We start from the raw sequence: 13,400 nt of genomic DNA on the forward strand, positions 1-13,400 counted from the left end.
TTTCTCACGGCTGTAAGCAATAGTAGGTAGTCCAAAGTATATGGAAATAATAAGTTAACGCTTAAGGTATAGCCAATGTTAATGGTGTGGCCCAGCCCGGCCTCATACGGTCCCGAACGGTCAAAAACGGTCCCGCCCTTGTCCCGGGCTTCTCCTGGGACGCTCCAGCGCGTGGCCCCGCGACACGGGTGGAGCGTTGATGTTTTTAGCGCCTTCCTGGCGCGAAAGCGGGCGGGGCTGCAGGGCACAGCAAGGGCTCCTGGGGGCTGTAGTCCCCCCGCTCAGCGGCCGCGAGATTGCCTGAATGCGGCGGCGGGGGGACCAGCAGCCAAGGCGGACTTCAGCAGCAGGCGAAGGCAGGCAAAGGCAAGGCGTTCAAAACGCAGATTTCCTGGCCCCAGGGTGAGTAATCTGTCCGGGTTTGTGCAGGCTCCAAACAGTCATTGTGCACAAGGGACGACACTATTGTACTCAAGAGGTTTTGCACATTGTCTGTCAATCATTACACCTGGCACTAACAAGTTACTGCTTTAAGGAAGATACTTTCACTGTATGCAGATATGCTACAGGGTCAGAAGGTACCAGGATGCAGTTGCCTACACTTTGAAACGTGCAGTGGAGCTACAGTAAGTAAGTAGAGTACAATGATGCTCATAGTACATTTAAAGCTTGGTATCAGACAAGCACAACGATGAAGGACTTCAAGCAAGTCAATTACCAAACCTCTTTGGAGAATGAAATGGCAGGATAGGGATTTGAGGGAGGCTTAATAATCATGATTCCGCATTGAAAATATTCAGAGCATTTATTATTTTTATGCCAGTTTGCCACTGTACTGGGAATATAATCTAATTATAACTTTACTCCATGTCGATATCAAATGTATACTATAAACTCATAATATAAATATAATTAAAAAGCAATTTCATTAGTGGAAGAAACAATCATGTTTGGATAAAGTAAAATCTGTGTCACATGTACGAAGATACCAAAGCACAAAGGAATTCAAGGCAAGGCTCAGTCAAAGGAAAGAAATATTGATAAACATATCGGTCAATTGGTGTAGAAAGAAACAGTGTAAATCACTGAATGCGAGATATTCTGTGGTTCAGTTCTAATTTCAGTTCAATGTCCCACCATGAGCAAACACAGGACCACCCGCACAGCACACAACACATCAAAGGGAAGAAAAAAATTAAAACAAGAGAACCAAGGGTACAAAACACTTGAAGGATTTTTTGTCAAGATACTTACAGGTAAATGGTAAACAACATAGCAAGAATATTAATAATTTTTACACAAGGAGACTGTCGTTTACTGCCCGTCTCTGTATCAGACTGTTTCACACAGGTACTCCATTAGGAATGCTCTTGAAGTAGACAGTGCCAAATTTCTATGGTTCCTAAGGACCTGGTACTAGCATCTGATCTAGTTTAACAGTTGTGTAGAGCACATGTTAATGAGGCATTACACAGACATTCGGCCAGAGGCCTTGTAAGAAAGACATCTGAAGTAAAATGCTCTCACCTTTCCTGGCCTGAGTATGTGTCACTGAAGAACTCACAGTATAAAGAGAGTGGGGCGTGACAGAGGATGGATCACTGCTTAGTAATCGAGTTCGCTTGGCAAGGTCCTAGAAAGAGACAAGAGATCACAAAGCAGATAAGTTAATACAAACCATCACACTCAAACAACAAAAGTCAGAGTCTAACATCAGCATCTGTTAAAACCTTGGAATTAGAGTAACTATATAGTGCCTCACAAATAGAAATTATGTTAAGTCACATAATGATTTAACCCCAAGTGACAGGTGGCAGCACAAGGAGAAGCATGTCGGATGGAAAGTTTAAGTCTCTCCTGCTTAGTTGATCCTAATAAGAGGGTAATATTTTCCAGGGTGTTCTATCAGCAGGTTTGCCTTCTATATCACATTTTCCAAAGCTTCCAGGTCTCCTTGCACCTGCTCACCTTTCACACAGATCGGTCCCTCTTTGGTTATGACAAGGAAAATGCTACTTACCCAGTAACCATCTATTCATGGCATGTAGCGCTGTAGATTCACATGCTTAGCATAAGCCTGCCATATAGTGATGGGCTCGGATGTGTGCAAGTTGGTTTTCCTCAATGAAAATCTTTTGAGTCATAAGGTAGTGGGACTCCTCCTCTTGCTGCTAATGCGCATGGTCATTAACTTGATTAGATCATTTTCCTGCATGTCAGGTGAGAATGAAATGTGAAGCAAAGTGTAGTTTTTAAAGAGGTCAATGCGAAAGGAATTTGTGAGAAATAGTGAAAGTAATTATAACAAGCACAAGCGTTTGGGAGGAGAGTGGGCACATGTGATTCTACAGCACTACATGCCACGAACAGATGCTTACTGGGTAAGTAACATTGTCCGGCCGAGGCATGTGTGGCTGTAGATACACATGGCTGTAAAGCAGTCCTCCTCCATAAACCATGGCTAGCCTGTGGGAGTTACAGCTCTTTGAAATAGCGTACGTAGAACTGCTAAGCCCACATTGGTTTGTTGGCGGGCCAGTACATCCACACAGTAATGTTTTATAAACGTATGTCTTCTAGACCATGTAGCTGCTGTACATATGTCAGCTATAGGCATATTTTCTATGAAGGACATTGTAGCTCCTCTTTCTTTAACTCGTGGAGTGAGCTCTAGTAGGAATGGGTGAAGTTTTTAGCTTTAGCATAGCATGTTAAGATCCTTCGTGCAATGACTGCTTTAAAAATGTCCTTTCCATTGTGAGGTTTTGAGAAAGCAACAAATAGTAGTTGTCTCTTCCTTAAATGATTTAGTCCTGTCAATGTAGTACAGGAGAGCTTGTTTTAGATCTAACAGGTGCAAAGCCCATTATGCAACTGAGTCAGGTTGAATGATTCAATAGATTGCTTAAGGTGGAATTGTGAGACACCTTTTGGAAGAAATTTGGGGTTGGTGTGAAGCATAACCCTGTTCCTATGTATTTGGAAAAAGGGTTCTTCCAAAGTTAGTGCCTAAAGCTCACTGACATGTCTACGCGAAGTGATAGCAACCAGGAATGCTACCATACAGGATAAAATCTGGAAGGGGAAAGAGTGGAGGGGCCCATTAATCTTGACAATACAATATTGAGTTTACATGTGGAAGCTATGCTGCTACAGTCGCTAGATGTAGCCATATAGATTATAAAATGAGAACCATTGAGTTGGATAACAATAAACATCTTTTATTCGGCGCCAAGATACCCTTCTGGGAGAACTGCACTTAAATACCCATATTACGTTAGATATAAACGCTAAACCAGAGGTGTGCAAATGAAATAAGTAGCAGACAATGTTTTATACCTTAGCTGCTAAGGGATCGATATGTTTGGAATGAAAATAGGGAATGAACCATCTCCATTTAGCAGCATAACAGGCCTGAGTACTAGGCCTGCATACCTCTTTGAGAATGTCCATACATTGTTGTGGGAGATTGAGGTAACCAAATTCTAGGACATCATGAGCCAGATCGCAATATTGAGGTATTTGGGGGTCTGATTTCTCCATGGTTCTGATTGAAAAGGTCCTACCTGCTCGGCAGTGCTTCGTAGGGAACTACTGAAAGTTCGAGGAGTATGGTGAATCATGGTTGCTGTGTCCATGTGTGAGCTACTATGATGAGGGTGAGAGATGTAAGCTGAAGTTTGTGAACCCAAAACAAAAGCAGTGGGAGAGACAGAAAAGCATAAGTAAATATCCCTGACTAGCTCATCCATAGTGAGTTGCCCTTGGGCTGTGGGTGTGGAAACCTGGAGGGAAAGTTTGGCCATTTGGCTTTTTTTGCTGTGGCAAAGAGGTCTATTTATGGTTGTCCCCTACACTGGAAGTATTGGAGGAGAACATGCGGGATGAGTTCCCACTTGTGGACTTGCTGGAGCCTCCTGTTGAGATCTGCAAACCTGTTGTTCATTCCCAGTAAATGAAAAAGCTGAGGGGCCTTGGTGCGCCTTGCTTTTGGAGATAATACATGGCGGCCAAGCTGTCCGTCTTGATGAAGACTACTCTAACAAGGTTTGATTTGAAAAAAATTTATAGAGCGCGGCTAACACCATTAGGTTTCTTGGCGCTGTGCTGGGGCGTGGTGAAAAGAAGTGAAAAAGAAACAGGATCTAAGGATATGAGATAGTGAAGAGGAAGGTTTTAAGAAGTGATCTGAAACCAGAGTATGAAGGTGCAAGTCTGAGGGAGAGTGGAAGGGAGTTCCAGAGGGATGGGGCCAGAAGAGAAAACCTGAGGCCCCCGTGTTTTGTTCCTCTTGAACCTGGGGACGGATAGCAGGGCCATTTGGGATGAACGTAAGTTGCGGGACGGGGTGTAAGAACGGAGGAGGGAGGAAATAAAAGAGGGACCTAGACCAGAAAGAGATTTGAAGATAGTGCAGCCTAGCTTAAATTTGCAGCGGGCGGATACCGGCAGCCAGTGAAGACTCTTTAAGAGTGGACGGACATGCTGATCTTTTGGCTGGTGGAAAATCAGGCGAGCAGCCTGATTTTGTATCAGCTGGAGTCTTCTCTGTTGGTACTCAGGGATGCCGACGTACAGCGCGTTAGCATAGTCGAGTCGACTGATCACTAACGCCAGGAGTGCTAACGTGAGCGCTTCGGTGGTAAGAAGGCGGGATATTTTCCGGAGTTTCCTGAGTTGGAAGTGGCTGGCGGACACCACTGCACTGATCTGGGGAGTCATTGAGAGGTCATTGCTAATAATGACACCCAGACTTTTGGCAGAGTTGACTGGAGAGGGAGAGCTTCCAAGACTGGCAGGCCAGATGGAAGATTGCCAGGGGTTGGAGGCTCCCCCGACAAGAATTAATTCAGTCTTGTCGGGGTTAAGCTTCAGGTGGTTTAGGCTCATCCAGTCACTGATGAAGCAGAGTGTATTTTGGAAAGTAGAGGTGGAGTCCTCGGAAGAATCAATATTAAAAATCAATTGAATATCATCCGCGTAGTTGAATGCAGTAACGCTCAACCCGCGGAGAGCACGAAGTAACGGGGCTAAGTACAAATTAAAAAGGAGAGGGGATAGTGAAGAGCCCTGGGGGACGCCACAGGACAGCTCAACCTGAGTGGCGGAGAACTGAGACAGCCTGACAGCTTGTTGTTGTTCCGTCAAGAAGGACTGAACCCAGTCAAGGGCGGTCCCTCGGATGCCGGCCTCTTCGACACGGTCGACCAAAATCCCGTGGTCGACCGTGTCGAAGGCGGCCGATAAGTCCAGAAGGACAAGGGCTTGTCGGGTGTTAACATCAGCCCCTCTGCGCAGTTCGTCCATCACGGAGAGAATGACAGCCTCCGTTGAGTGCGCAGGTCTGAACCCTGCCTGCTTAGAATCTAAAACACACGAGTCCTCGATAAAGGAACTGAGTGTGTGGGTCACGTGCGATTCCAGGACTTTGCTGAGGAAAGGGAGGAGGGATATAGGGCTGTAATTGCTCAGAATGGAGGGGTCTGCTGAAGGTTTTTTTAAAATGGCAACCACCTCGGCTTGTTTAAAAGAGCACGGAACAGCCCCGGTGGCCAGAGAGCTATTTATGAGGGCCAGAGGGGGCTCGGGGCAGGAGATGAAAGCTGCTCGAAGAACCGAGGGAGGACAGCAATCACGAGGAGAGCCAGAGGAAATTTTGTGCAGGAGCGAGGAAAAAATAGCCATCGAAATGGGAGGAATAGCAGTGAGAGTGTGAGAATTGGAATATTTGGAGAGCTCAGTGGTTAGGGGGTGAGCAGACGAAGTTTGAGCAGCAATGCTGGATTTAATTTTTGCTATTTTTTCGACAAAAAATGCGTTCAAGGAATCGCACAGAGTTTGGGAGGGGAGTGGCCCTAATGTAAGTCTGGCTGGGTTGGATAGTTCTTCCACAATGGCAAATATGTCCTTCGACTTATTTGTGGAATCCATAATTTTAGTGGAAAAATAAGTAGATTTGGCAAGGGCTATAGCGGTTTTATAATTTTTAAGTAAAGAGGAAAATACCTCCTTATTCTCAGGGGAGTACCCTCGGCGCCAACGTCGTTCTGCTTGGCGGAGGCCTAATTTAAGGGCTCTCAGGTCCTCGGTGAACCACCTTTGAGCGTCGTGGCAGCGTCTGGCTCTAACTAATTTTAGCGGAGCTACTGCGTCAGCAGCAGAAGTAAGCCAGCGAGTAAGATTTAATGACTGGGTGTCAATAGAGGCAGGTGGATCAGGGGTAGAAGGGACTGAGGAGCTAAGAATAGAGTGAAAAGTGTTTAAATCTGACCTGTTCCAATTACGGGCCAGAAAGTTCGTCTCTTGAGACTTAACGGTAGGGCAGGGGATCCCTAACGTAAATGTGATTAAAAAATGGTCTGACCATAAGCATGGCAGGATAAGAGGGACTGAAATGTCCAAGCCAGATGTCCACACCTGATCTAAGATGTGCCCTTTTGTATGCGTGGGCGAATGGATATGCTGAATGCAATTCAGGCCTGACATGAGGTCCGAAAAGGCTTGTGAGCTGGGAGATTCGTGGGTGTCCAAAGGCCAATAATTAAAATCGCCTAAAACCAAGATGTTAGAATTGTTAATGGTGAGCGAGGAAAGCTCTCAGCGCTAGATGAACAGCTAGCAACTCTTGGTGATTTCTGCGTCGATGTCTCTGATTGAGTGTCCAGTGGACCTGGACAGTTAGATCTTGCGAATGCGCTCTGTATCCTGTAAGGGAGGCATCTGGTATGGTTCTCTGTGGAACTGGGTCTAGGAAAGGCTGCTCTTTTAACAGGTTGTTGTTGTTCCACCATTGCAGAGTAGCAAGCTTGACGGCCGACCAACACCAGATCTTCCCATTCACCCTCTGCTTAAGTCCAAGAGGTACTATGGCTATAAATGACGCCATCATAGAGAGGAGGCGCATGACTGTCCTTACGGTTACCAGTTGACCAGTTTGAAGTTGGGGAATGAGTGCCTGGAATGATTGCACCCTGGCTGAATTCAGTTAAGCTATTCCTAGTTCTGATTTGAGACTTGCTCCCAAGTAAGTTTGGATCTGAAGTAGTTGGAAATGGGTTTTCAAGGAATTGATTGTAAAGCCTAGGCTGTGAAGTAGGTTATGGTGACCAGAGTTTGTTGGTAACACTTGAAGAGTCATGCTCTTGAAGTGCCAGTCGTCTAGGCATGGAAAGACGTGCATGCTTTGTGTGCGCAGGCGAGCAGCTACTACTGTGAGACATTTGGTAAGATCCTGCGTGCTGTAGTGACCCCTAAGGGGAGCACTTTGAACAGGTAATGCTCATAGTTTATTACAATCCTCAAATCCCAGCGATGTGCTGGATAAATAGAAATATGAAAGTAGGCATCCTTGAGGGAGAGTGCGGCCAGGTAGTCCTTGTTATAATAGCAGGATGACATCTTGAAGAGTACCCATGTTTAAAGTGCTCTCAGAGAATGTAATCGTTTAGGGGTCTGAGACTCAATATTGGTCTCAGGGACCCATCCTTTTTGGGAATAAGGAAGTATAGCGAATAGACTCCAGTGCCCTGTTGGTGTAGTGGAACAGGTTCTATAGATCCTCTTTTGAGGAGTGCTATTACTTTTTCCCTAAGCAACTTTTGATGTTGTGGGAAAAGTGTGTTTTCGAGGTGGAATGTCGGGAGGTGTGGAAATTAGCTCCAGACAATAACCATTTGGGATAATATCCAACACCCACTGGTCGGAGGTTATGTTCCACCAGACAAAAAAGAACACTTGTAGATGACCCAGACAGGAGTTGTGTGATTGGGGGGAATGAGAGTTAAGTCAAGAGTTGGTGGTTGAGGCAAATGGTATGGTACATCTGCCCGTATCTCTCCCTTTGGCGGTGTAACCACTATGACTGCCTCAGTAAAATCCTCCAGGCAAGGTGGTTTGAGTCTGTGGCTGCTGGTATATGGTGGAGGTCTCAGTACTTTTGGACCTTCCATATTAGGATGAGCGATTAAAGGAGCCACGATGGGAGGGTGTCTGAAGCACCCCATGGCTTTGGCTGTTTGTGTCTTTTCTGATTTTTTCTAAAAACCAGGGCCAAATAAATGTTCCCCATCGAATGGGACGGCCAGTAGATTTTGCTGTACCTTGGGTTTGAACCCAAAGACTAGATGCCAAACATGTCTGCATGTAAAACCCGGAGATTATTCTCCTAGCTCAGTGTCCGCAGCATCAACGGCACCACATATAGTTGTGTTGGAAGGATAATGTTACTTACCCAGTAAGCATCTGTTCTTGACATGTAGAGCTGTAGATTCACATGCTGTGCATAGCTCGCCATCTACTGTTGGGTCCAGATGCTTGCACTTTGTTTTTCTTCGAAGAAGTCTTTCCAGTCACGAGGTAGGTGATTCCTCCTTTCGATGATAGTGCGCATGGGCCTCAACTCCATTGTTGGACTGTTTGCCACAGAGGCTGAGAATTGAGTACTAGTAAAGAATAGAGATGTCCATGCGTTTGTATGTAAATTAAATAGAGAACTGCAGCAGTTATAGGTATCCGAGGAAGTAGATGGGCATATGTGAATCTACAGCTCTACATGCCAAGAACAGATGCTTACTGGGTAAGTAACATCCGTTCGGGGCATGTGAGCTGTAGATCACATGCTGTGCATAGATTACATAGCAGTATCACCCCAAAGCAGTGGCTAACCTGTAGCTGGGGGAGTTGTCTGAAATTGTGTCTTAAGTACTGATTGACCCACATTGGCTTGTTGTCTTGTTGACACATCTACACAATGTTTAGTGAATGTGTACGGTGTAGACCATGTCGCAGCTTTGCAAATGTCGATAGGAATGTTTTCTAAAAAAGCCATAGTGGCCCCTAGCTTACAAGTGGAATGTGCCCTAGGCGGTACAGTTGGAGTTCTCTTTGCTTTCGCATAGTAGGTTTGAATGCACTTAACAATCCACCATGGAATACCTGATTTGGAGATTGTTGCTTTTGCTCCACCACACGGGCAATCCAAAGAGTTGTTTCGATTTACGAAATGATTTTGACCTTTTAATGTAGTACAAGAGGGCTCTTCTAACATCTAAGGTGTGTAGAGCTCTTTCTGCAACTGAATCAGGTTGAGGAAAGAATATGGGTAATTCTACTGATGGATTTATGTGAAAAGCAGGCACGACCTTAGGTAAAGATTTGGGATTAGTACAAAGAATCACTTTGTCTTTGTGTAGATGGAAAAATGGTTCTTGTATGGTTAATGCCTGCAATTCACTCATTTTCCTTAATGATGTGATTGCAATGAGGAAAGATGTTTTCCAAGAGAGGCGCTGTAGTTCGCATTTGGGCATGGGCGAAAAAGGTAGGCCCATCAACCTTGTGAGGACTATATTAAGATTCAACACTGGAGCTGGTGGAAGTTTTGGTGGTATGACTCTTTTTAGTCATTCCATGAAAGCTTTGATCACAGATACTCTAAATAATGACAAATGCTGTGTATTTTGTAGATATGCAACAATTGACTCTAGGTGTAGTCTGATAGAGGTATAAGCCAACTCTGACTGAAGTGTAACAGATAGCATATGATGTTCTGTAAGGAAGCATCAAGAGGGTTAATATAATTGTTACCACAGTATATAACAAATCTCTTCCACTTAGCTGAGTAGCATGCCCTTGTAGTAGGTCTTCTAGCCTCCTTAATGATATTCATACATTCTGGTGGAAGGTTTAAGTAATCAAACTCTAAGACTTCAGGAGCCAGATTGCAAGGTTCAGTTGGTTGGGATCTGGGTGTCTGATTTCTCCATGGCTGAGTGTGGAGACTGGAGGTTAAATGTAGCTTTTGATGTGGGACTAGAGATATCTCCAACAGGGTTGTGAACCATGGTTGACGTGCTCAAGTGGGAGCTACTAGGATGAGCATGAGAGAAGTTTGCCTGAGCTTCTGAACCACTAATGGAATGAGTGGGAGAGGCAGAAAAGCGTAGGCAAATATCCCTGACCAGTTCATCCATAGTGCATTGCCCTTGGATTGCTGGTGTGGATACCTGGAGGCGAAGCTTTGGCATTTTGGTTTGTGGCAAACCGGTCTATGTGAGGGACTCCCCAATTAAGAAAGTATGGGAGGAGAACCTGAGGGTGGAGTTCCCATTCCTGCATTTGCTGTCTGCTGAGGAGATCTGCAATATGGTTGTGCACTCCTGGGAGGTGTTCCATTAGGAGATAAACTTTGTGGTGCATGGCCCACCTCCAGATGTCTTGGGCTAAGTGTGACAGTTGTAAATGTAAATGTACCGGTATTTATAGAGCGCACAGCTACTTCCCTGAGGTAGTGTCCCGGCGTTGTCCGTATACCGCTTAGGGACCCTTCCTGTTCTCCCTGTGAGTGTCCACTCCTGGGCACCCCCCAGGGTGAAACCAGGCATCCCAGCGCTTTTGGGGCCGTTGTGGAGATTAAGCAAGCTATTGCCCAGAGTCGCAAAGTGGGACCCATGATTAGAATAGGCACTGAGGCGAGAATTGTCAGGTCTGAGGAAATTGAGCCCAAGACCCGCCAAGGCGGGTATTGAACCCTGGTCCCAGGACAGACCTCTGCATCAGGGTCTGCCGCTCTAACCATTTGAGCCACACTTCTCCAGTTGGAGAAAGTGTGTACCCCGTTTTTGTATGTAATACATGGCAGTCATGTGGTCTGTAGGAACCAAGACAACTTTGCCTTCCAGGTGAGTCTGAAACGCCTGGAGTACTAGAAAGATTGCAAGCAGCTCTAGATTCATGTGAAGCATTTTCTGCTGTCGACTCCACAAGCCTTCCACTGTGTGTTGTAGTAGATGAGCTCCCCAGCCAGTGAGGGACGTGTTCGCTGCCAGTACTATCTGTGGAACCGGGTCTATGAAAGGCCGCCCTTTTGACAAATTTTGTGTGTTCAACCTCTGCAGAGAGCGATGAGTACGGCCGCTTACCAACACTAGATCAGTCAATGGACCCTGTGACTGGATCCACTGACTGGCTAAGTATTCTTGAAGAGGACGCATATGCAGTCTAGCATGGGGGATGCTTATGATGCAAAATGCCATCATTCCCAGCAATTGCATATACACCAGAGTTGGAATAAAATGATTGGCTTGAAATCTGAGAACTAAAGCCTGAATATTTCTAATTCTGGCTGCGCTGGGAACCGCCAGGGCTTTTTGAGTATTTAGCCTGGCTCCTAGGTAGTCCGGAGTATTGGCTGGTTAGAGATGTCATTTTGTTGCATTGATTGTGAACCCTAGTTGATGTAGTAATTAGATTATTCTGAAAGTGTGCTGAAGGCATTACCGGTGCAAGCTGGCTTTGATGAGCCAGTCATCCAAGTATGGGAAGATATGGATGCTTTGTCTTCTCAGGTGAGCAGCTACTACCACCACACACTTTGTGCAGACTCGGGGGGGCATTGGTGACTGAATGGAAGTACCTTGAACTGTTGACCCGCTACCACGAACCTGAGGAATTTGCGATGAGCGGGGTGGATTGGAATATGAAAATAGGCGTCTTTTAGATCTAAAGTAGACAGAAAGTCGCCTTTTTGCAGCAGAGGTAATACTTGTTGCAGTGTCACCATGTGGAAATGATCTGACTGAATGTAAAGATTTAGTTCTCGGAAATCTAATATTGGTATTAGAGAACCATCTTTTTTGGGTATTAGGAAGTAAAAAGAGCATATGCCTGGCCTGAGATAATGCATTGGTACGGGTTCTATAGCTCCTTTTAGAAGTAGAGACGGAACCTCTTGTTTGAGGAGATGAAGGTGATCTGATGAAAGTTTGTTTGACTTTGGTGGAATGTGTGGAGGAGTGTTGATGAACTCCAGGCAGTATCCAGAATGGATAATTTGTAGTACCCAATTGTCTGTTATTGATTGCCATGATTGTATTGGAAGGGGAGGTGCATGTGTTTGAACCCTGCCCTTACCGCTGTTACCTCTGTAACTCCCTCTAAAGTAACCTCTAGATGGGTTGGTTATTGCCTTATAGGTGAAGGTGGTCTCCGAGGAGGTATTTTTAGAGCCTCCGTGGTAGAAGGATCATCGAAAGGAACCATAGCTTTGTACTGACTGAAGGGCTCCCATGGATTTGTCCACTTTAGTGTCCTTCATTTTCCCTAGTGAAGAATCAACCACTGGGCCAAATAGGTGCTCTTTATCAAAGGGAGTGTTTAAAATGGATGTTTGCACCTCTGCTTTGAGCCCTGATATGCGAAGCCAAGCATGTCTTCTCAAGTAGACACTGGTGTTTACTGCTCTAGCAGCAGTGTCTGCAGCAACTAGGGAACATCTTATAGCGTTATTGGAAATAAGTTGCCCTTCCCGCATCAGGTCTTGTGCCTTAAAATTGTGTTCCTTGGGCAAATATTGTATTAATTGCTCCATCTCATCCCAGTGTACACAGTCATATCGTGCTAGCAATGCCAGAGTGTTGGAGACACGCTAGAAATTGGCCGCCTGAGAGGCCACCCTTTCCCCAGAAGCATCAATAAGTTTGGATTCTTTATCCGGGGGTGGAGCATCTCCAGTTTGGGAGTCGGCCCTTTTCCTTGCATTGGACACAACCAGGGAGTCTAGTGGCAACTGAAATATATATATATATATATATATATATATATATATATATATATATATATATATATATATATATAAATATATATATATATATAAAACGCTCCTTGTCCCCTTCTTTTCCTTCAAAGAGACAGCACTCACGGGGGGAGAGTTAAGATTTTATTAAACTCTCAAACGCACCAGACGCGTTTCGGCATCCGCCTTCCTCTGTGGTACGAGGGCGTACTGGATGCGACCATTTTTATTTTACTACCTCGTGATTAATTTTACAAATCAAACATTGACAAAGGACTATCAAAACAATGTTCCTACGCGCACTTTCATGAGCGCCATTTTATAACAGTGCCCGATATTCATACAGCGCATTGTTATGATGTAAAGAACTCCGTCGAGACGTTGGGGACTGGAGGCGATCTTGAAACACTGGTATTTTGTGACACTTTTGGCGATCAAAGCCTTCTCCCCCCTTTTTTCAGGCACACCAGCGCTCACAGTAGCACAACGTGGTTGCGCTCTCCATACTCACCGGAAAAATGCATGCTGGGACATGCAGTCAACACCAGCAGGCTGCAGCTGCAGTCAATATTGGGCGGAATCAGCATTACTCCAGCCAATAGGAGGGCCTTCGAACATCTAAAGGAGGGAGCAAGTGTTACCCAGCATGAAAGGCATCCGAGGAAGGCTCACGCCGAAATGCATTATGCCTGGCTGCAGTGAATAAAGGGTCGCTGAAAATTTCCCCGCTGTGTCCTCTGGTCTCTTCTTCGAAGTGGTGATCTTTTTATATATATATATATATATATATATATATATATATATATATATATATATATATATATATATA

General features: G+C 45.1%; 1 protein-coding gene across 2 annotated transcripts in view; it reads right to left on the reverse strand.

Annotated features, from left to right (window-relative positions):
- Positions 1–13,400, reverse strand: part of PPP1R12C (protein phosphatase 1 regulatory subunit 12C) — a 1,267,429-nt gene that overhangs the window by 364,723 nt on the left and 889,306 nt on the right. For both annotated transcript variants that reach the window (XM_078655015.1, XM_078655016.1), the window contains one exon: positions 1,528–1,633. In XM_078655015.1, the coding sequence (XP_078511141.1) occupies positions 1,528–1,633 (106 nt within the window). The remainder of the gene's footprint in view (positions 1–1,527; positions 1,634–13,400) is intronic.

Source organism: Lissotriton helveticus, chromosome 7, assembly GCF_964261635.1.
Source record: "Lissotriton helveticus chromosome 7, aLisHel1.1, whole genome shotgun sequence".
NCBI lineage: Eukaryota > Metazoa > Chordata > Amphibia > Caudata > Salamandridae > Lissotriton > Lissotriton helveticus.